The 23,778-nt window shown below is 41.5% G+C and overlaps 2 protein-coding genes across 6 annotated transcripts in view; one reads left to right on the top strand and one right to left on the bottom strand.

Moving 5' to 3' along the window:
* The window catches only part of IMMP1L (inner mitochondrial membrane peptidase subunit 1), a 32,595-nt gene extending 22,687 nt beyond the window's left edge, over positions 1 to 9,908 (top strand). For 2 of the 3 annotated variants that reach the window (XM_064656990.1, XM_064656991.1), the window contains exons 5-6: positions 4,975 to 5,085; positions 9,746 to 9,908. In XM_064656990.1, coding sequence (XP_064513060.1) covers positions 4,975 to 5,085; positions 9,746 to 9,814 — 180 coding nt within the window. In that variant the 3' untranslated portion in view covers positions 9,815 to 9,908. Of the gene's footprint in view, positions 1 to 4,974; positions 5,086 to 7,306 lie in introns of all 3 variants that reach the window. The other variant, XM_064656992.1, reaches the window with a different exon arrangement.
* Positions 9,713 to 23,778, bottom strand: part of DNAJC24 (DnaJ heat shock protein family (Hsp40) member C24) — a 36,860-nt gene continuing 22,794 nt past the window's right edge. For 2 of the 3 annotated variants that reach the window (XM_064656993.1, XM_064656994.1), the window contains exons 3-5: positions 21,852 to 21,990; positions 11,946 to 12,014; positions 9,713 to 11,055 (exon numbers count right to left, since the gene is read on the bottom strand). In XM_064656993.1, the coding sequence (XP_064513063.1) occupies positions 10,931 to 11,055; positions 11,946 to 12,014; positions 21,852 to 21,990 (333 nt within the window). In that variant the 3' untranslated portion in view covers positions 9,713 to 10,930. The remainder of the gene's footprint in view (positions 11,056 to 11,945; positions 12,015 to 21,851; positions 21,991 to 23,778) is intronic. The other variant, XM_064656995.1, reaches the window with a different exon arrangement.

The raw sequence follows: 23,778 nt of genomic DNA, 5'->3' as shown, positions 1-23,778 counted from the left end.
CTATGGTGTATATTTTATCCTAACTAGATGCAATTTACTTAAATAAGGCAATTTAATCAGTATTTAGTAAATTTGTCATTCGATATTGTAGAATCTTTCATCATATTTCACTTTAATCAAGAAAGGTAACACCTGTGGTTTATTCACAAAAGCTTCTTTTGTTCCCTGAACACCCGCAGGCCATGAAGCAATTACATTTGTTGCTTGTACCAAAGGAGGAGGCACTTAAATAGACCTTAGTAGGGATAGATGAGAACTTGCAGACTTTATTCCTTTGTCCAGCACTGAGATTAGTTCTTATCGTAGCTCAAGAAGGAAGCCTCTGAACTGAAAAGAAAAGATGGCAATGATTTAAAGTTCTTCTTAAGTTTGAAACTTTGATATTGCTGGAGGTGATGTGAATACCTGTGACCTTAGGAAAGTTCAGGCTTCATCTGCTCCCAGCTGACTGTACGTGCTGATGTGCTTTGAGATTGCAAGAGATTCCTGTTTATACGTCCCCAAAAATCACAAGCAAAAACTGCACCAAAACAAAAAAACCAAACCACAGAAGCCTGTCTTCGTTTAGTTGGGTTTGGGGGTGTTTTTGAGGCAGATAATTTAATGTGTTAATTTTGTTTGCAGTATATGAGTTTTCTAGTATGCCAGTTCTCGTCTTTTGGGTTTGAAGACAGTGAGAGTAATCAAAGAAAAAAGTTTGGTGTCATGTAAAGCTACCAGAAGAGTATAATTATTTGGTGATTCCCCTTCCCCATTTCATTAATATTTTATGCTTTAAGTGTGCATCAAATACCTGCCCTGTACTTCAGTCTTGCCACTTTAACTGTGCCACTGAGTAAATTCCAACGGCTCTGGAAATTTAGCCGGTTTGTCGCAGGGAAAGATGTTATTTTATCTGAGGTGAAAGACATTTATTTATCTGAAGCTGCTGCTTCAAGCTCAGTTGTTCTCAGGGACAGTCTTGCTCTCCTGGTCTGTCTGCTGCTGTGCTGGAGCCTGGGAAGGGAGAAGGGGAGAGTCGTGTCTGACGGTGTCTTTTATTCCCACACGTATAAGCTGCCCCGCAGACAACCGGTTCTGCCTGAGAACTGCTGCTCCTTGGAAGTAAATCCTCGGATAATCTGCACAAAACCAGAGGCACAGGGGTTGCTCAGGCAAAGGGAGGAGTCTGCAGACAATCAGAGGTAGCTTTTTGCATGAACCTGCCCTGCTGAGGACTTGCTGGTTCTGCATGTGACCCACTGCTCTTGTGAGAATTCAGTTGTTGGGCTTGTGAGACTTTCACATCTTAGTTCTGGCCTGTGGGGGGGGGAGAGCAGAAACATTGCCCAGCCCAAGTTAATGCTTCTCCCATTTCTCACTGTGGTTTTGTATCCACAGTCCCTCTGTGTGCAGTAGTGGCAACTGTGCTTTCAGTTGTACTCCCTGGATACAAATAATTTTGTCCATGTCCTGTAGATACCAAAATGCAAGGCTGTGAATTGTCACACAAGTGGCTTTCCCTTTGCCTTGGGTTTTTGGCAGCAGCAGCCTATTGGTGTGTAATTTATATACTCTTACTAAAAATACAGGTTTTCAGCAGTTCATTTTTTTCTTTGGTTAATGTATCTTGTTCCAGCTAGGCTTGCACAGCTTTGCAGTGTTTTAGATTGGGTCCTGATTCTGCAAAGGTTGATACTCCAACTGAACTTTATTCCATGTGAGTAATTCCACTGAGATCAGTGATATGGTGTAGAATGGCTTGGGGCATAAAGCCTTAAAGGATTCTGGCTTTAGTCTTTATTTCAGAGGGGTTTAAACAACTTTTGTTTGATATTTTTTTTAATTGTTATGGTTTGTCACTGGTATTTGGTTTTACATTTTCCAGTAATTCTTGTGATTTTTATTGCTTGTCTTAATTCCAGGTTGTAGTGAAGTGCCTGGATGGTGGACAGACACCACACAAAGGTATTACAGTGCATTATCTCTAGATGGATCATACATTGTGACAGTGCCCTAAATGACAAATTTGGAGGTATAGGGGCCTGTCATACCTTCCATGGAGAAAAAGTTACCTTAAGTGGTGAATTTCAGGATGTAGGAAGATACTTTACTGCAAATGTTCTACCTGGAATGCAAACTCTGAACATCTTGTGTAGACAAGTAATTATTCCTAGTGTTGGAAGTAGTGTTCTGCCATTGCTGGCAAAAGGAATTTATTGTATTTTTCATACTTTTGGAGCACGGCAGAAAAATGGGAAGTGTTCTAGGAAGTGTTTGGATATACCTGAGTTATGAGTGGGTCTTCATTTTAGGTAATAAAAGATGAGCTTCACATTCTGCCTGTGAATTTGGGGAAGTGAGAAAGCAGAGGAACCAGTACAGCTGGGAGTGGAACAGAAGTGATGCTTTTACAGTAACATGAAATGTTAACCTTGGTTTGCCTTTTATATTTAACAAAAAAACCTCTCCCTTTCATAGTAATTCCTGCTTCTCCTGTGTGTATGTTTGCTGGGATAGTCTTTCCCAGTGACAATAGTTTGATGGATGGCTTGGAATTCCAGTAGAGGCTGGACCAGGAGAGTTTGCACCAGAGGGGTCAGGACACTGCTCTGTGTTGTGATACACACTTGAAAAACACACTCATGTAAGGTGTGGACACAGGGTGGGGACACTGCAAATAAGTGAAGATGAATATCCAACTAATCTGCTGGACATCCTAGGTAGGCTGTGTACCATGGAATTTTGGAGGAAAATGGGAGTCAGTACATTCTCAAACAGAGACCTACCAAAAATATATGTCCATGTGTGATGAGATGTATATTGCACACAGTTCCTTTGACTCTGGATAGAGCCTCTTTAAATTTTATTTATTTTGAATTGACTTCTGGTTGGGTTTTTTTGTTTGCAAATCTGCTTGGGTGGGAGGAGGGCCAAATTCATGAAGCTGAAACCAGCTGGTCTTCCCAGGGAAGGCCTTCCATGCGTGTGCCAGCAATCTGATAAGCCTACAAAATAACAAAGGTGACAGACAAGCTGAATCTGGAATTCCTGTATGGAAGGAGTGGCAGAACAAGAAGTAAAGGAGCTTGATTGAACTAGTGGATCAGTTTAAAACAAAGGAGGTGGCCTTCCTTTATACAGGACACTCTGGAAGGAGACCAGTAGGTTTCAAAAGGGTTTAGACATATTGCTTGTCTACAGCTCCACTGTAGATGCTAAAATGAGGAGGTTTGTGCCCTCTGACAGGCCTGAAGCACCTTTCCTGGCTCCCAGAGAAATACAGGGAGGAGATGGACAGGCTCACATGTGCTTTCCATGGTCAGTATCCCATTTTGCCACTATCAGAGCCAAACCACTGGTTCTCAATCCATAGCTTATCCATTTGCCACGGCTCAGCAAAGGGGCTCTGGGAATAGTGTTCCATCCCTGGCTCCTGGGCTGGTAACACCACGTGGGAGCATGGCTAAGCAGGAGCCTAAAAGGCTCATTAAAGACAAGGTTCCCAAGAAGTGTTCCCTGGCCAGACACCTCTGAGTACAAATCACACTCCAACTACATTTTCCTCAAATGGAGGGCCTGGGTTTTTACAACCAGACTTTACACCAAGAGTGGCATTTCATTTTGTTTAGTCTCTTATCCATGAATTCTCTTTATGTAGACTATTGTATTTATGAGTCTGTGTGGCTTAATTCCAAAACATTCATGTTTATACTGCTCAAACTCTGAGTTTCACTTGAAATAATTTATTTATTTAGCTAGTTTCCATATTTTTTCTCTGAAGTGTGGTATTAATAATGTTTCAAGTACATACGTGGTTTCGGAAAAATGTATGTTAATTTAAAGTCCATATTAAATATTATCTAGATTATGTTGCTTCTTTTAAATTATCAGCCTAGTTTAGAATTTTAGAAACAAAACCCAATTAGAATTATTAAGGATTTTATTTGGTAATTTATAAGATTTTATTTGGTAATTTATAAATTTATATAAATTTATAAATTTATACATTTATAAAATTATAATTTATAAATTTATAAAATTATGAAATTATAATTTATAAATTTATAATTTATAATTTATAAGATTTTATTTGGTAATTTAATTTATTTGGTTATTTGCATCTGAAATGTTTTCAAGAAAACATGACAAAATAGTGTTTTCCCTTCCAATCAGAAATTTTAGTTTAAGACTTATAGGAGCAACTTTTTCATATCTGAAAGCTTTATACTCTCATTTAGGTAACTAATACAGCTCTGTTGCTATTTCTCATTTTGTCATTGAGTCAGCCAGTGAATGCCATGAATCTATGGTATGTAATATAGTTAATGCATAATATATATGGGCAATGAAAGGTCTTTGTCATATAGTATAAGGTCACCATCATTAATTTTCAAATTATAAAAAGGGATTTGCTGTTTTGTGATCATCATTATTGCAATATAATGTGTTGTGGATTCTGCCTGCACATAGAATGAACTGTGATCTTAATTAGAACTTTGACAAGCCTACTCCGATAAAATGATGAGATTATTCGTAATTGATGTCACAATCAATTACCAGTTAGTTCATCAGGAATCTACTAACAGGTCTAGCCTTGGTGCTGGCCCCAGGATGTTGATGAGTGTGTGGCTGCCCTGTTCATGCTGTTACTGCGACAGGAGGGCAGATTTTCAGTCAACATCCTAATGACCTCTTTTGAAGTCTATTAAATTAATGACCCTGTCACATTGGTCTAACCTCTTACATCTTCATTTTGGATTTTTTGTTGCAAACCATTGGTTTTTGAGCACATGATAGAACAGATACTTTGGAGCACTCCTTCTCATCCCTCCAAATCTGGCAGTGTGTCTTACTGGATTCGCTAAAAAATTAGTTCATTACACAGCCATGAAATACAGAGCTCAGAAATCAGAAAATACGGTGCTGTAAGGCAGACTGTGCTTAATGCCATCCTGTTCTGTTTTATTACATTTCAATCTTGCTTAACCATAGGTGCCTAAAGGACATGTTTGGTTAGAAGGTGATAATCTCAGGAATTCTACAGATTCCAGGTGCTACGGACCCGTTCCTTACGGACTGATAAGAGGACGCATTTGTCTTAAGGTATATATATATTTATAGTATCTAAAAATAGGTGCATGAGTACACTTTTAATGGCTGGGTGCCAGGTATTGAAAGTTGCCTCCTTAACTGCCTGGCCAAAGCAGATGTGGAGGAAAGCATGGACACACCAGCCACTTGCTGTGAAAGGGTAACTCAACAACGACGGGGTTTTTTGGAGGGAGGACTTGTGAGCAGCACCCTGAGCACTCACTGCTGTGGAAGCTGAATGAACTATTTCACAAGCAAATCCAAACCTGATAAAAACACAAATAACCCTATTGCACAGATGTACATCCCATCCTTAGTTTGATTCTTGCCTCTGCAAAATGGTAGAGAAGGGCATCTCTGTATTTGTATTTGCATCTCACTGTTCGTGTAGCTCTCCAGTCCAAAAACCAAAAAAGCTCCTCTTTCTGGGACTTGCACACCTACTTTAGACATGTAGACTGGCCTTGCTGCTTTTTAAACTAAAAAAAGTGAAAAAGCTTTAACAGTGATGAATATTGTACTGTATAAACCACCATGGTTCCTTCTCCTGTTTTAACAGTTCTGCAGTTTTATGTCACACTAAATTACTTTTTCATATTATCTGCATTATTAATTTACTCCTTTACCAAAAAGAAGAAAGTAATACAACTTCCTCTCAATGAAAAGTTTAATCTAAGAAAGAAGGGAATATGTATTACAGACTTATGCACCTGCTTTTAGAAAGCTGGATTTAAAATTGTTCAATCAGACCAATAAAAAAGGTTTTCTCAACACATCCACAAAACCATCATTTAACACACGCACAGGGAAGATTGGATCCTTCCAATTTAACAGTCTTATATTCTTAATTTACAGTATTTATGAACACAGTTTGGGACTTACTTAACCTAAAAAAACCCAAACAACCAACCTTGCAGCTATTGACCACAATCAGTAATTGCTTAGTAAACCTCAAACATGTTCCCCTCAGCCCTGCTGCCAAGTTTTGTCTGACCTCTGTTCTTCCTGGCCAGCATTTGCTCGAGTTCTTCCCTGGTGTTTACTGAGGGCTCTCTGTCCCTTCCCTGCACTGTTTGCCTTCCTGTGTACACCAGAGGGAAAAATGCTGATTCCAAATGGGGCTATTTTTATGACCCCAAGTTTTAGCTGGGATTATTAACTGCTAAGATACAAATGCAAAAAAAAAGCAAATATGCTGACACTCCTCTTAATGAGAATGTGGTATTAATAATCTGTCTGAAAAAAGATTTCTCCAAACTGGTGTACAGGTATAGAAAAACTGCTGTTTGCTACTGTAAGGGGACTGTTGGCAAATGCTGTATATACCAAGAACCTGTGTATGGGGACAGCCACAATTAGTCACAGTATCTCTCCACACCAGTAGATTTGTGTCCAGCTTGTACCCTGACAAGGAAGGTGTTTGAGAGACTTTATTGAAGTGACTGTCAGGACTGAACCCTAAGTAAACTCTAAAATGAGTGGAACTTACACACAGATAATGCATATTGAAGTACTGCTTTAGGACTCCAGAACATTGTCTGTTAAAAGAGATAGTCAGCAATCACTTGATACTTAATCAAAGTAATGATTTAACCAGATTTAATTGCTGTTGTTCTATGATGGTGCATAGAGTAGTGATTATTTATCTTTTCATGAGATTTAAGTATATGGTGCTTAACAAAAGCAGAAATGAGTTTATTCTTCAAGTGAGTGTTTATAGTTTGGGTTGTTTATGGTAATTCCCATCAGAGTACAGTGATCTGTGTGTTGCTATTGAACATTACAGTGAAAGGCAGCAGAATTCAGTCTGCATGGTGGGGGATGGATAATCAGGAGACCACTGGCCAAGAAACCTGTGTGTGCTTTCAGTGCAGAGTCTGGAGGTTTGGCTTCTCCTTCATGAAACACTTCTTTACTGCCTTCAGAATGGAAGCTTTTGTGGCTTTATCATGGAGTGGATTTTGGAGAGGCAGATGCCTCTCAACACTAAGTTACATTTCTAGGAATGAATGCAAACAAACCCAAGGCTAATTTGGAAGTAATTTCATGGATTTCAGCAGAAGAGAGTGAGCTTAGCCATCCTAAGTTTGTCTGGGCAGCCTGTCCTTGGTAGAACACAGATGTTTATCTGTGAAGTTTAGACAGAAGATTGTCAGTCACTGTTGGTGCCCCAGATTTAACCCACAGGGAAATAATTATCTTTGCTCCTTTCCCTCCATGCCACCATGTCCAGTGCCACTCCAAGAGGCAAGTTCATTCCATAAAGGGACCACTGAAATCAAAGCAGCTGCAAATTCAGTAAAATCCCTGGGAGTCCCACTCTGACAGAGCTCATGCTTCATCCTGTCCTAGGTAGGATATCCTGTGCATTCCCTGGATTTAGGCTCCATGTCAAAACTAGACCTGTAGTGTACTTTCAAAAGAGCTAGTTAGCCCCATTTATGCCCCGTCCATCAGATCAAATCTATCTATGTAGGCCAAACCAAAGAGGGCAAGGAGCTGCTAATTGGAATAGCCAGTCTGAATGAACAAGTCACAGTCAACTTCTGTCATAACTTTAAAGGACTTGGGAATTACGACACAGTGGCATGTCTTTGTTTCACAGAGGAAGGATTTCCATCCCGTTTCCAACCATGAGTATTTTTTTCTCAAGTTCTCCCTGCAGGCAGAGTACATAAAACACCATTTTCATTCGAACTCTACCACTAAGATTACTGTGATGAATTTGAAGCTGACTTGTCAAAGCAGCATTTAAAGCAAATTTGATTACTTACACTAAAAGAAAGTCAAGTTGCAATAGGTGTGATTTGAGTTGCCTGAAAGGAGATTTGTGCTGTAGTGAATGGCCCAACAAACTTCCTTCTCCAGGCCTTTACTCAGATCAGCTTAGATTTGTAATATGGGATATTTCTATTTCCTTTTACTTCTGTTTGCCTTCGAGGCCAAACAAAGACTTGACACCCAGCCTGCAGCCAGCACAGGCCCTCTGGACAGCCTTGGATTCCATGGCTTTGCTTCTAACCAAGATCACAAATATCCTTCTGTTGCTGGTTTGTATCTCTGTAGATTTGTGTGGACCTTAAAATAGCTCCCTGGCTGATCTGCACAGAGAGAAGGTGTTACCTCTGTGGTTTTGTGTATCAGCAGATGTTCCTCGTGCTCTTCCCTCCCTGCACATGCCAACCCACGGGTATTCTTTAAGGTACTTGCACAGAGGAGCTTTGAGCCTTTTGCTGATCCACAGAACTTGAGGTCCTGAGTGTGACTCACACCCTTCTGCCTTCCCCAGGGCCCAGGCCCAGTCCAGCTCAGCACAGTGCTGCAAGGGGCCTGTCAGAGGCAGCTTCCAGCAGTGCCCAGCCCCAGGCAGCAGGAATGATGCTGTGTCCTGCCATTCCCATCCTTAACTCTCTCTCTGCCCCTTCTGTCATGGTCTTCAGTGCTGGGGATGAATCATAGGGTTAGAAATAATTGAACCTTGGCACTGTGCTTCCTCTTTGAAAGGAGAAAATTCCTTCTTCACTCCACACAGAAAGCAGCAAAGAGTCCTTCTGTGCTGGGGCTGTTCCATTAACTCAGTCACAGAGTAGGTGGCTGTTCCTGGACAGTGACTGTGTACCTTCCTCAAGATCAAATTCTAAGGAAAAATGAGCAAGATAAGACTGACAGATGCTGTGGGAACAAGGTAGTGCATCATCCTTCTCTGTCTAGGCCCCTTCACCTTGGGCAGGGGCTGTGAAATTTTTATGGGATTAGAGCCACAGAGGGCATTCATTCTTCAGCAGCATCTTTCCCTTCTTCCTGCTGATCCCCTCGTGCCATCTTTGAAAGGGGGTGTGAAGAGACACAGGCAGTCAAGGGAGACAAAGGACAAAGTGTAAAAGAATGTCCTTGGTTTCCTATTACTTTTTTTTGCATCCAAGACCATCCTACATGTAATTAGTGAATGTCCAGAGCCAGGTACTCCTGGGAGCCCTCAGTATTATGAACAACTAGATGGTTTTTTTGTAGAGAAGTTGTTTTGTTGTTGGTCAGCATCATTCTCTGACACTTGTGCTTGGCCATGAGTTGTGCTCTTTGGTAAATAACTGTCCCCTTCTCAGAGGAGGCCCTTGGTCAAGAGCCCTGATGGTGGCAAGGCCTCCACCCCTTTATACCTCTTTGCATGGTATAAACTTGCCTATAGATATTTTTTTCCCAATATTTGGTGTTTGCAGTTCAAAGGCTCATCTTGAAAATACAAATGTCCACCTCACAACCAGGAGGACCCTGTGCACGGTGTTCTTTTGTCACCCAGATGGATCAAAGAATATATACCTTGTCTTTTAAGTCATCAAGAAGTTTACAAGCTAGAAAACTTTGAATTTGAAAGATATTTTTTAGGAACATATTTATTTCCAAGGCTGAAAACAGCAATGAAATTTGTGAGGCTCTCCATAGCAAAGCATGCCCTGTATAAATGAGTGTTGTGTCTGGCCACTCTGGAATGATTCCCTGTGAAATACAGTATTTATTACTCCCCATAAGAGAAACATACGGGTGAGGAAAGTTCTTTACTCTGTCAACCAAAGAGATGAAAAAGTATGCTGTTAATGAAACAATAACAACAATAACAAATGAAAACACTGAACTTTGGAGCTGTGATTAAAATCTCTTGTATTTTATTTTACAGCTTTGGCCTCTGAATGACTTTGGATTTCTCCGTGCAAGCCCCAACGGCCACAGATTTCTTGACGATTAAAGGATTTAAGTTACTCTTGCCGGTTTTCCTAATATTTTCTACTAAAATTGATGGAACTATTTTTGTTTAGAATAAACACAGATATTACTTGACAGAGATGTCTCTTTCTGAGATTACATCTTAACTTGAAAGTGGGAATGATACAGTGCTGTCATCACCAAAAATGACAGGCTTCGTGCTTTCCCTGGTGAGTCACAGTCAGTGCTTGTGTTTATTAGAAAGCTTTGGGTTTTTACTACAAGCCAAGGTTAGCACTGACTTACCAAGGGATGAAAAAGGCACAGTGTTGTCCCCCAGCCAGAGCCCCACACAGACTCTCCCTACATCAGCATGCCAGGATTGGAACTGAACACCAGGGGGATTCTGGATCTGCTGGTCACTCACAGGTGGTTTGTAGGGTTTTCCCTGCCCAGTGGATTGTATGTCCAGTAGGGTCAGAGCACAACTTCCTGGTTCCATTTGTTCAGATGAGGGAGAGACTCACTCCAAAGTGTGCTCTGCTCCAAGCTGACAAGGTGGTGTGGATGCAGAGCCACTGGACCTGCTCCTCAGCACTGGGACAACCAGCCTGTTCCGTGTGTGAGCCTCTGCCCCTCTTTCCTGGGTTCAGTCCTTGAGGGGATTTAATGAGGTTAAATATTTAGCTTATAAATAGAACATGTTCCTGTTTCCCATTCCTGCACCTTGCTCTTCATTATCTTCAAAGCATTCTCACATTTATGCCTCCTGATTGAGTTTTGTCATCTGAGCTGCCGAAAGGATTTAACCTCAGAGGAAGGGCCCAAGGGACAGCTGATAGAGGCTGAAATGGAAAGATCTACTTTGTTGTTTGCTGGAAAAGAAACATTGTTTAGATCATGAGATACATTCCAGTGCTAAACAACTCGGTGTTCTGCTTTGGAGGTGTTTAGTAACGAGCTCTTTGGCTTCAGAAGGAAAAACCAGCCAACCTTCATGTCTGCAGGTCTGTGTCAGCAAAGGGGCACTTGACAGTTTTAAGCCTTGTTCTTGTAGTGCCCCCCTTTTCTTTAACATAGATTTCCTCAGCAGATGCTGCCACTTGTTTGTCCAGGCTTTAGAAAAGTTTGTAACAGTTAATGAGCTTCATTTAAACAATCACTGAAGGATCTCGATAACAAGTGAACATGTGTCACAACAAACCAGAGACACATCTTTGGTTTCACTCTTGAAGACACTGTAATTCCCACCACATCGACAGGAGAGAGTGTAGAGTTGTTCATCTGCCAAAAAAGGAAACAAAAAAGCCTTTAGTGCTTGAGAAGAATCAAGAATTTATTTTGGATTTTGTTCACGAAGCTGCTCTTAGTTACAAATAACCTCCTGCTGCTGGATTGTAAATACCAGTACCTGTGCTACCATCTGTAGCTCAAAAAATTACTGTACCCTTAAAATGTTACACCAAACAACCAGGGTCAGTGCAGTCTCTTTAAAAGAACCCTCAGTGATAACAAGGTGCACATCAGAGAGACAGATATTAGAAATAAAAACTAAGGGGTGTCATACCTATGACAGACCAAGGATGCTTCCAAAACAGATTGCTAACCCAGGGAACAACACAGAACAGAGGAAAGTAGAGCAGATTTTTCCCCTCACAGCTTAAAAGTAAAAAAAAACCAAAAAAACAACCCAAAAAACCAAAATAAAAAAACCCAACCAACGAACCAACCAAAAAGTGAAAGACAAAAAATCAGCCCTTCATTCCAAAAGCAAGTAAATGAGAAAAGCCAGAGTACTAAAAAGGAGGGAAATAACACACTGTCAGATAAAAAAGAACCTGTAGGGAAACACCTGCATTCTACCATCACAGAAAGAGCAAGAAGATGCACAAGGGGCTTGGGAAGAATCTAATGACTCAATTATACTACAAGGGGTGAAAAGTGGTACTGCAGGTGAGGGTGGGGGGAAGAGATGGAGCAGGAATGTAAAACAAGTGTCACAGGAAGTTAAGTTCCAATTCAGGTCATCTCAGAGAGCAAAACAGCTTTATCTGAGGAAATCCAGAGAAAGCAGAATTTACAGTAAGACAACAATAGTGTAAGGTACAGAAAAAACAGAAAACATTTGCAGTGACAGTGAAAGGCACTGGAAGGAGAGTAAGGCACATTCATACCTTCATTCCAGGACATGTCCTCAAGGTAAACTTGTTCATAAAGTGGCCATTCTTTTGTCAGGTTATCTGCTACAAAGCAAACATGACAGTGTTCAATCCTGCCAACATACAGGTCCTTATTTCTTTCTCATAAATTAAGAGTTTTATATACCTGAGAGTCAATCTGGTTCCTCCTAGAGAGTCAGACCCAGACACAGTATGAGTTAAAAATGCAGTTCTCTAAACTTTTAGTTTCCATGTACCTGCACAGGTTGGAAAATGTCCTCTTGTAGCCAGGAGAAGTAAATGGTGATGATATATCACTGAATTAGGACACTGAAACCAGTACTTTTGCACTTCCCAATAGTGTGAAATTAGGGGCAAACTTCTGTTGGGATGTCAATGCCCTTCAAAGGCCTGGCCTGTAACTCCAGTTCCATGAGCTGAAATGTCTCCTTACCTGCAGTTTTTACTAATTCATGGAATGGCTGAGGTCAGAAGGGACCTCTCAGGATCACCCACTCCAACCCTCCTGCACAGGCAGGGGCAGCTGGAACAGGTTTCCTGGGATGGACCACATCCAGTCACATTTTAAGCATCTCCACAGATGGAGACCCCACAGCCTCCTTAGGCAACTCATTCTTTTCTTTAGGAAGGAGAAGCCACATAAAAACCTCAATAAGCACCAAGTGAATGTTGTGTATGAGGACACCACTGAGATTCCTGCAAAAAGATACTCCTTACAAAAGATAAATGAAAAACACCTGTAGGGGAAGACTAGTCCAAGTGTTCTTTTCTAATAAAAGTCTCTCAGCACAGAGAGAAGGTCAGTTCTGGGCTGCACCTGTGAGATCTGCTGCCACTTGATCCCCTAGATCCTTCCAACATTGAAATGGGAAATGTACAATGCAACTCGCAGCATGAAATGCAAAGTGTGCAATATAAATTGGGTTTTTTTCCATTTATCAGCACACTCATATGTCACCTACAAAGTTCACAGCAAGTTCTTTAGCTTGATAATGTGAGATCTTGTCAACAGAGTTACAAGTGAAGCCATAAAAGGTAATATTTAAAAAGTAAAAGACATAAACCCCTTACAACTTACTACACAGACCCTCCCAGCTGCTGCCTGACACCTGAAAGCTCCAGCTCCCCCAATGCTGTAGTTTAAAGAGCTAATCTTCAGCACATCCACAGAAATGCCTCAGGTCTGGCAAGACTCAGGAGCTTGGTGCTTATCTGAGGCTTAAATGAGGTTGTTATTGAGGAGGAAGGTGTCCCTCTCCTGGATCAGTGAGTTTTTAAGCCCATTTAATGTCATGGAGTGTTCGAGAGCATCCAGGGTTTTCTACGGCTTTCTAGGAAAAGTTGGCAGTGAAAGAATTTATTCCAGAACTACTTATTGAGCACTTGCTGAAAAAGTCAGAGGCCCAGGTTATGTTATTTTAATTCCCAAGAGATTTTCCAACCTCATCATTACACTGCAGAGGATTCTAAATGCTTCCCAGCTGCTTCTGTGTAACTTTGCTCTGGGCAGAAAGGTAGAACTAAGGGACTTTGCAGCCCCCTCCTCCAATAACAGCCCAAAAAACTGCCCATCTCCAGCTTTTGTCTGATCAGGAAATGGAGTGTTTCCTTCTTCATCACCAAAAACCAACTGACTGTTCTATTTTCAACTGAGATGTACATTACATGTCCTTGAGAACGAGCCTCATCTAAATTAGTTTTGATGAAGGTGATTAAAACAAATGAGACACGTTGGAAATAATGGCAGAATTAGTACAGCCTCTTTGATTTACCTTTGCTGAACACCTGTAAGGAAAAAGTCACAGTGAAGAGAAAATTAACCCACTCAGACCCAATACTTTACTGCTGTCAAAAGAAAGGGGGAAAAGCAGGAGTGTAATGATGAAAGAAAACGGGAAGATCCAGCAGTTATGTGGAGCAACAACATTTTCCTCACACCTGATCAGGATATTAGTTAACTGCATGAGATGTTCAAAGTACAATAAAGGGTCAGATGGTCTTATCTCATGCTAAATATTTCTGGGAGTTTGCCTGGTATGAGCTACAGAACAGGAAGACTGGAATGGTGGATATCCTGAAAACACCCACAAAACCAGTCTGAGGCCTTTCCTCCACCAGGCCTTGGAAAAAGCACATTTCTCCTCCTTTTCTTTGAGGAAGAAAACAATAAAAAAGCAGAGATCAAAATGAAGTTTGCCTACCTACCTACTTACCTTTGGCTAGGGCAGGAAACCTCCCAGGGTTTCCTATTTGGAATTCATGAAGGATTTCACTCAGAACAACTTTTATGGGGTTGGTGGTGGAGGTCTGGGTCATGCCTTGCTGGGAGAAAATACAGAAAGGGCAGATGGTCCCTGTGCCAGCATGAAGAGAACTGGTTGCAATGCAAATTCATGAGGACAACATACTTCAGGTAAAGTAACTTGTGAATCACAGAACCACAGAATCATTTCTGTTGGAAAAGACCTTTAGGATCATCGAGTCCAACCCTTTAATGAAGAAGGTGGCTGAGGAAAAGTTTGCTCTCTCTTCTATTCCAAACATGATACAATATGAAGCCCAGGGAACAGAAAATCAACAAAGCTTTTCTAATTCATCACTGCCATTGTAATTTTGAAAATAAAAAACCCCTAACCAACAGGCAAAATTAATCCTTCTCACAATTCCCAGCCTGAACAGAGATTGTTATTCCTCATCCGATGGTCAAGTCCTGGGGGGCATCAGGCACAGCATCACCAGCCAGTCAAAGGGGGTGACTGTCCTGCTCTGCTCTGCACTGGGGAGTGGCCTCATCTGGGATCCTGTGTTTAGTTTTGGGCACCAAAACATAAGAAAGACACAGAGCTATTAGAGAGTGTCCACAGCAGGGGAACAAATACGGTGAAGAGTCTGGAGGAGATGCCATATGAGGAGTGGCTGAGGGCACTTGGTGTGTTCAGCCTGGAGGAGACTGAGGGGAGACCTCACTGCAGTTACAACTTCCTGGTGAGGGGCACAGGAGGGGCAGGCCCTGATCTCTCCTCTGTGGTGGCCAGTGACAGGACCCAAGGGAATGGCCTGAAGTTGTGTCAGGGGAGGTTTAGGTTGGGTATTAGAAGAAGGTTCTTCCCCCAGAGGATTGCTGGGCACTGAACAGGCTCCCCAGGGCAGTGGTCACAGCACCAGGCCTGACAGAGTTCAAGAAGTGTTTGGACAACACTCTCAGGCACAGGGTGTGACTCCTGGGGTGTCCTGTGCAGGGCCGGGAGCTGGACTCAATGATTCTGATGGGTCCCTTCCAACTCAGCATATTCTGTGATTCTATGAAGTCTGACAATCTCACTGGTTATCTCAAAAGATGTAAATTTTCAATTAGTTCTCTTGACTTGACTTCACACATAATCCAGGAGCTGCTCCTGTCAGGCAGTTTTGCACACTGCATTTATTTACCCGTCTGGTTCAAGCAGGAGAAACATATTTTCCAGAGTTGGACGAAGCTTTTTTATTTTCTAGTTCTAGTAAATACATTACTGTGGGAATGTAACCATCCTCTGCTACCACCTGTGCACTTCTAAATGAACGCTCTCACAATTCCTTAGATGGAATTGGTAAGGCCATTTTATTGTAGGGTTTGCCCCAGACAGGTCGGGAGGAAGAACAGAAAAGCTTCAAAGACAAAATGGCTCCAGCCTTATATCCTTAAGACAGGGAAGGTGCTAGAACAAGGGGAGGAGTCAAGGCAGAGCATGCAAATCATGACCATATAAGGAAAAACCACAAATATGCATAATACTGCAGCAAAATTCAACCAATCAGAACACAAGAATCACATACACAGGGAATAAGGCATAATACATACAAAACCATACAATGACAATAAATCAAATACAGAATTTATGATTTTCAATCTCTCAACACATTACCCAATCTAATACACCTTAAGACAACAAAAAACCAGATGTGGCCACTTCCTGAAAAGCAGAGGCACAGCCCAGTATGAGTTTGGGGACCTTACAAGCAGAACATCCGACCTAACGGCTCTCACGGCGACTCCTACTTCTTGTGCCCTTCCTTATTTCACCTACACCACTGTTATTACAACCACAACTCCCTCCTTAGGGGTTCTCTGAAATAAACTGGTGTCCCCCATTGTCACCCCTTTGCCAGAGAGGGTTATTTGAGACTGGCATTGTCACCACTACCGAGTTATGGGGTGACTCACAGGTGACATCAGCTCACGCCGTCCGACTCCGTGCACAGAGCTGTACCTTCTGAAACACACCCCTGAGCACACAGGGGAAAACGTGGAGTCCTGCTCATCCAGCACAACTCCTGAAAGGGACTTTAATTCCCCAGCAGCACAGCCTGCCAGGCTTTGCCATCTATTGCATTTGTCTGACAACAAGAGGTGAAAGGATTCTGCAGCTCCATTGTCTCAACTGCAGGATCTAAGAAAACACTGGCAGGCTCATCAGAGAGGTTTATGAGCCTGCAATTCAAAGAGATTAAAAGGGAAAATCTACTGAGATTCTTTCAGGCTACAGAACAACATTAAATAACTATTAGCAGCTTGGTTCAGTAAAGCTTTACTAGAGCCCTTGCTGGGTCATTCAGAAAGTGTAAAAGAGGAAAGGTATTTAAGTTTCACTTGAGGATACAATAAATATTTCTTGGGCTATTTGAGGCTGAGTTTTAGGGAAAGGGTTGCAAGCAGTAAATGGAAATTTAAGCCCTTTAACAGTTTATGGTAATAGTAAAAATAGTCATAATACTTGAAAGATTTTTCTAGCTCTTTATTCTTAGGATTTGTTTTTCAAACCAAACAAATAATTAAAGAAGTTCAAGATTTGTAGTCAGTCAAATACCACTCATGGTATTTGCTCAGCATCAAAATCACCACAGTACTCAAAACTTCTATGTTTTCAGTAGTCAATTTTTTCTAAAGGCTTTTCAGTTTTTTAACAATTATTTGAGTCTTTTGACTTAATTTAAAATAATTACATATTAATTAATTTAAAATGAAAACAAAGTAATGTGTTAAGAATTTTCATAACAAAAAGATATGTTTGTTATAAAAATACCAAAAAAATATTGCTTCACTTGTAGCAGATGAGATTTAACTCCAGAGAGTTAAAAGGCTTGTACTCCAGCTGAGGGTCTACTGCTGTAAAATCCATGGCTGGAGAAGGAATATACACTTCTGTCACCTACAGAGGATAACCTAGCACACAGAAAAACCACTGGTGTGGTCAGAGAAAGCTGGATTAGTGAGCAGATACTGTAAAATGAGCTATTTTAGCTTAACTATGAAATTTTTGTTGTGCCTCGCTGCCTAATGGAAAGATACAGAGAATGGAAGCAGATCCATTCTCAGGGGCAACTGGCACAAGCTGCAACACTGGCAATTCCAGTTATTCCTGCAATTCCTTATGCCTAAAAAATGACACAAGAGCAAAAGGAAAATTACACTGGAATGTTACTCACGTATGAGAACTGCATCTACCATATTTTTCTAGAAGTGCAATTTAAAAACTGAAAATCAAAAGGAGGCACGTGCAGAGATGTGAAAACTCCTCCTGGTGATTCTGCCCCCCACCCTATAAACCCTTGGAGCCCACAGGAAAGATGGAGAGGGACTTTTTACGAGGCCATAGGACAAGGGGAAATGGCTTCAAACTGAGAGAGAGCAGGTTTACATGAGATATTAGGAAAAATTCTTCCCTGTGAGGGTGGTGAGGCCCTGGCACAGGTTGCTCAGAGAAGCTGTGGATGCCCCATCCCTGGAAGTGTCCAAGGCCAGGTTGGATGGGGGTCTGAGCAACCTGGGCTAGTGGAAGGTGTCCCTGCACATGTCAGGGGGGTTGGAACTGCATGGTCTTCAAGGTCCCTTCCAGGCCTTCTATGATTTATGGACATCTGTGTCCATCAGCATGTGAAAACATGTTAGCCTTCACAGAACCTCACGAGAGCCATACATGGAAAAATCCCCTAGATTCTTAAATTTTTCCACCCAAAATCATATGCAAAGCAACTGGTTTTAGTGTCAATCCCATCACTAGCTTTGAATTATTTGCTACATTAATCATCAGAAATTAATCTAAGTCACTGATTTATTGATTTAATTTTGTGACCTTTCTGTTAATCATTCAATCATTAATAATTAAAACATAAAAATCCATCATTAATAATCAAATCATAAAATTAACTCGTATGATTATTTTAAAAATGTGAGTGTCTAGATACAGTTCCTTTGTCCATAAGTCAACAAAACCCCACAAAAGTTGTGGGGCTGCTACTCAGAGGGACCTCGACAGGATACAGAAGTGGGCTGGCAGGGACATCAAATGGTTCAACCAAGATTAAGTCCTGCTTTTGGGATGGGATAACCTGCACCAGTAAAGGCTGGGAGACAGCTGGCAGGAAAGCAGTTCTCCAGACAAGGACCAGAGGGTCCTGATGGACATTCAGGCTCAACAGGAGTCAGCAGGGCACTCCTGTGGCAAAGGCCAACCCCACACGGGGCTGGCTGAGCAAGAGCAGAGCCAGCAGGTCAAGGGAGGGATTTTTTTTTTTCCTCTCTACTCCACTGAAGAAATTGCATCTGAAATCCTGTGTCCAGTTTTGGTGTCCCCAGGCCAGAGCCCTGCCACATGGGAGTGAGTTCACTGGACTGCCAGCAGGGTCAGGGGCTGGGACACATCACACAAGAACACGGGCATCTCATTCCCCACAGCTGCTACAGAGGGTGGAGAGGAGACTTCTCAGAGGTGCACAGAGGAAGGATGAGAAGGGAAAGGCACAAGCTGCAGGAAGAATCCTTATATCTGCCTTGATAGAAGAAGAACATGTTTTGGCTGGTTTGGGGTTTGGTTTTCTTTGGTTGGGTTTGGTTTTTCTACTCTGAGGGTGTTCCAGCACTGGAACAGGCTGCCCAGAGCAGCTCGAGAAGCTCCATCCTTGGAGACACTGAAAACCAGGATGGAGAAGGTCTGAGCAACTGCTCCATGGACTTGCTTTACGTAGGAGATGGATCTAGATGACCTAGGATGGTCTCTTCCAGCCTACATGATTCTCTGATTCTGTGAGAAGTTTTTCTTCTTTCCAACTGTGTCCCAAAAGCATGAACTTTCAGGGTTCAGATGACTCCTAATATGAAACTGTAAAACAGGTTTTTTTCCACTCACTGAAAACCTTTTGGTAATGATCAGTGTCAAGCTTGATTTTAACTGCATATTCATCTTTTTTAAAATGGGATACCGAACAAAGAATGGAAAAATCTGAGAAGAAAGTCTGTTGACAAAAAAAAAAAAAAAAGTCTATTCTTAATAGGTAAATTGTTACACAGCTTTTCTTCCACCCTCCAAATTTTTCACAGGGACTGCAAGGTTCCCCATTATAATTCTTATATGATAAAATAATGAATTGGAAAAGTTTTCCCACATACAAAGAGGCAGTTCTCGTAAGATTTCCAGATCAGAAATGCCTGGATAAATATTTGAGCCAAACCTCTACACAGTTTGTGGTTTGTCCCTTCCCGTTTGATACTGTGGCCTGAAGGCACAAAAAAACTAGGAGATTATTGGGAAGCCTTCAGAGAAAAGCAGTATTAAGATATAAAAGCACATTCCCTTGTTACTCTCAGCAATTCAAACAAAAAAATTTAAAACTATAGAGCCCCACAGAATTTCAGCTTCTTGGAACTTCTCTGGCTACTGGATTTCTGAGCCAAGTAATTAAGATTTAGTTAGTATGGCACAAGAAGGTACATACAAATAAACAAACTGTGAAATGGGGAAAAGACTCCAGTGCAAAGAGCTTCCTGCTGATGGGCAGCCACACACACACACTCTGGCATCCTTCAGATCCTCCTTCCTAGGCTTCCTTTGCATCTTACTAACTTGCTGTATTATCTCTCTCATCACTATTCCCCTTAGCTGCTGTCTCTACCCCTTTGTTTCTGTGAGCTTTTATGGCAGTGTCTACAGAATTTGTCTAGAATCATGACTTCACAAGCAGCTTGACAGGCATTCAAAGAACTAGAATTTATTTCACCATCATTCTGCTGCCAGGGAACATGCTGGAAAGAATGCAGGGACATTGCACATGTATGTTATGTGTGGCTCAGTCTGGAACACTGGGACCCTCTGGGATAAAACACATCTATCCCATTACCATCCCATTACCAAATATTGGCAAAAATAAAGGTACAATTTGTTCTCTTTATTTCTGTAAGAGACTATTAACTAAGTCTCTTATCCAGAATCTTGAGATGGTTTTCTGAAGAGCTCATCTGGATGCAAAAGAATCTCAGAAACTATTGATAATCTTCAAGTTACTCTAGAATAAGTTTTGTCAAAACTGATTTATAGCAACGTCCTTAAATTCCAAGGGAAAACAAACTAATTGATTAAAATCTTGATGTAGCTCTACTTCAGTGGATTAACCTGACCCAAGCAAAATGGAACTTCATAGTCTGGATTTAAGATTTAGGTAAAACTCACTGGATACAGAAAAGACTCCTCACTTAATCTCTAATTTCTTTTTTCCTGTGCATGTACAATTTGTGAAAACAGAAGACACAACCAGCATTACAATGCTAAGAGTACAACAGGATGAGAGCACTGGGCAGGAGGAATTCCTGTTCTGGCACCAAAGAGATGAAAAATAACTGAGATGAAAAAATTATCCAAGTCTGATCTTAACGCTGTTCACACAACAAATTAGCACAAGATCCAATTTTTTTCCCGTTCTTCTAAAATATTTATGTTTTCGGGCCTGCCCCCCCTCTTTTCCCAAACCCACAGGAAGCCTGAAGTGCAAGATGATTTAACTGGAGGATTCCTCCCGTGGATACCCAGCTCTGTGTCCCTCTCTTTCTCCCGCAGCGATGCATATCTGCGGGATGACTACGGCTTTGTGTCTCCGAGGCCCGGCCCGCGCGGCGGCAGGGGAGTTAAAAAATCAGCACAAGAGAGAAAGGTCTGATGGTGTGCCAATGGACAATGGCAGAGAATTCAATAACAAGCTGCAGAGACAGTGGGCTTTTATCAGACACATTCAGAAGTGGTGGTGGCTACACGTCAATGCTGGAGCCGAGTGTGTTGCTGCCGAGTGCGACCGAGTGTTTTCCCCACAGGCAAGACACTATTATTGACTCCCCCCATTAACATGTAGGGTGGATATACATTTATTGAAGGTTCTAATGGAAGGCTGAGGGACTCCTATCCTGAGGCCAGAGCAGAAAGACAGCCTATCACTTCATGTAATGGTAGCCCATGTGTGACAGACCTGACCTACATTTCCCCCCTTTCTTTCTCACAACAGCCTGTCACTGTTTTAAGAAGCTATTTTCTGAGAGGTATAAAAAGAAATGCATGCTAGAGCTGCCTAGTTAATGTGTTATATTGGAATATTATTTATAAACCTGCTTTAAAAGGACTAGTTTAGACTACAAATGAATTATGAAAGCTACTGTAACACACACACAACGAAAAGGAATGAGTCCTAATGATTCAGAAGTGGTTATAAACCCACACGCAGGGAACACTTGGATTAATGCATATCTAAGACACTGCAACAAAATGGAGTACAAGACTTGAAAGTAAGAACAATTAATGAAGCTACCTTCATAAAATAAAAAGGGCTAAGGCCTGCAATCAGTATATATTTCACAATAATCCAAGCTATTAGGAATAATGCCCCCTAACGTTTTGTTGGAAGCCATTCAGTGGTTTCAGCAGCTAATGTATGTGGAGCAAAAGCTATAAATAATGGATTTCCACGTTTGAAAGTAGGACAAGAGCGAAAGAAACATTTGGTTCAGCACTAAACAGCATTTTAAAATACCATCTACCTACCACTCCCAGACCCTGCTTATTTAAAGAGCTGCTGCCACTACAGCCCTCCTTGGCAGGAACCTACCACGCTGCTGCAGGTCATACTCTTTTTTTGTCTCTTCGTTCCCTAGAATTTTCCACGCTTGGTCAACTTCCATGAACCGCTGCACGCGCTCCTCCACTTCTCCTGCCGGCACATCTGCCTCCTGCTTGTCTGGGTGATACTGCCAATCAAAAGGGAAAAGAGGGGGGGGAAAAAAAATAAAGATGAAAAAGTTGAGGGGAGTGGAAGTGAGGAGGGTGGGAGAGCAGCAATCAATAACGCAGTTGATATTCCGTCAGAAGGACAGAGGGAAGGAGAAGGTCTGGGCTGAGGTGCCAAAGGAAGGGGGACGACGGCGCCGGGCACAAGAGGAAGCTGCCAATTTAATCAGCCCCTGGAACGGCAGCGGAACCACCGGTGGCACCAATGTCACCACGAGCACCGACGGCATTTTCTGGATAATTTGCTGATGGAATCGTTGGTCTTATGGGCAATTTACCTACCACAAACAGAGAGAGGTACCTGCAGAGGACCACGACACGGGAGCAAGAGGAGGTGCTGGAGGTGCTGGGAGCTCTGGTACCACCACGCAGAGCTGGTTTAAAGAAACCCACCACTGTTTAGTTAAGGCTATTGCAGATAAACTGAATGCTGCCTCACATGTGCCGAGCTTTTTTTTGTGACTTAAACGGTAAATAAAATATACATGATCAAATATAATTTATATTACACGTAATTTTACTTTTGAAAATATGCTTCAACATCTTTAATTTCTTCCAGTTCAGCGAATCAATAGCCCTTCCAAATATTTAAAGTCACGGATCACTGGTTACAGAATTGTGTCATTTTAGTTAAGAAATGGTTATTCAAGGACATGGCTGCAAGAAATCCTGCGTTAAACAGGCAATAATAATTAAAATAGTAACACATTTTCTTTACCATTTGCTCTGAGCAGAACACTCTGACTTGTGGTTCAAACATCTACTGAAAAGGAACCCTCAAAGCTCCATCGTCCTGTAGCTTTAATTCAACGCCAATAACCTTTTTGGATATTTTAAATTGCTCAGTCTAAGTGATGGACCCACAGGAATCAGCATTTAAAATGAGGTAGTTGCAATATAATCACGCCTATCAGCTGATAAGTGTGTTATAAACCAAGATACCCCTTATTCTGGAGCTGTAACCACCCTTTATACTGACACCAGTTGGGGCACTGAAACTTAGAACATCTGTTCTACAAGTGTTTAAGCAGATTTCTGATTAAATTAATTTCTCTGACTTAGTTTATGAATAATTTTGGAAAGGAAAGAAGAGAGTACTAATATCATGTGTGCTTGATAAAATCCAAAATGTAAAAGGACCACTTCTCCTCTGTATTCGAGACTGAACCTCACACTTGCTGAAAATATGGCTGAAGTACAGTTGTGATCCACAAAGGTTCATCTCTTAGGGACCCCTTTTCTATCTCCCCAACTGAAGAGTCTAAGGTTGAAACAAAACCAAAAACATTTGGTCATTGCATTTAGTCATTTTATTCTAAACAGATAACTGTCAGATGCTTGGATTGGCCACAAAGACCACACCTCCTCAGATCAGCTTCTTACAAATACATGGAAACATTACTGACCAACTGCCCACAGCAGAACTAGGAATACTGGCTTCTCTCCTGCCAAGAACGTTGAGAAAACACTCCCACAATACTGGTCATACTTCTCCTTTGTTGTACCAAAACCTCATCTGATGGGTTTAGCTTTTAACTCCTTTCCTATAGATTTGGCAAATTTAAAATCTTTATTTTATATTAGAAAGATACAATTTCATGTAACTAGTGTCAACTACATTGTAGGGGACATACTAATTACAACACATTTCTATGTTTATCTATTTGTCTCCATTTTGGTCTCCAAGCTTTCTGATTATTTGCTCCTTCCTCTGTTGGGTTTTTTCCCCTATTGCCATCTAATGCCTT

This window comes from Pseudopipra pipra, chromosome 6, assembly GCF_036250125.1.
Source record: "Pseudopipra pipra isolate bDixPip1 chromosome 6, bDixPip1.hap1, whole genome shotgun sequence".
In the NCBI taxonomy this organism is placed as follows: Eukaryota; Metazoa; Chordata; class Aves; order Passeriformes; family Pipridae; genus Pseudopipra; species Pseudopipra pipra.
The sequence above is the reverse complement of the archived record's forward strand: the minus strand, read 5'-3'. Positions and strand labels throughout refer to the sequence as shown.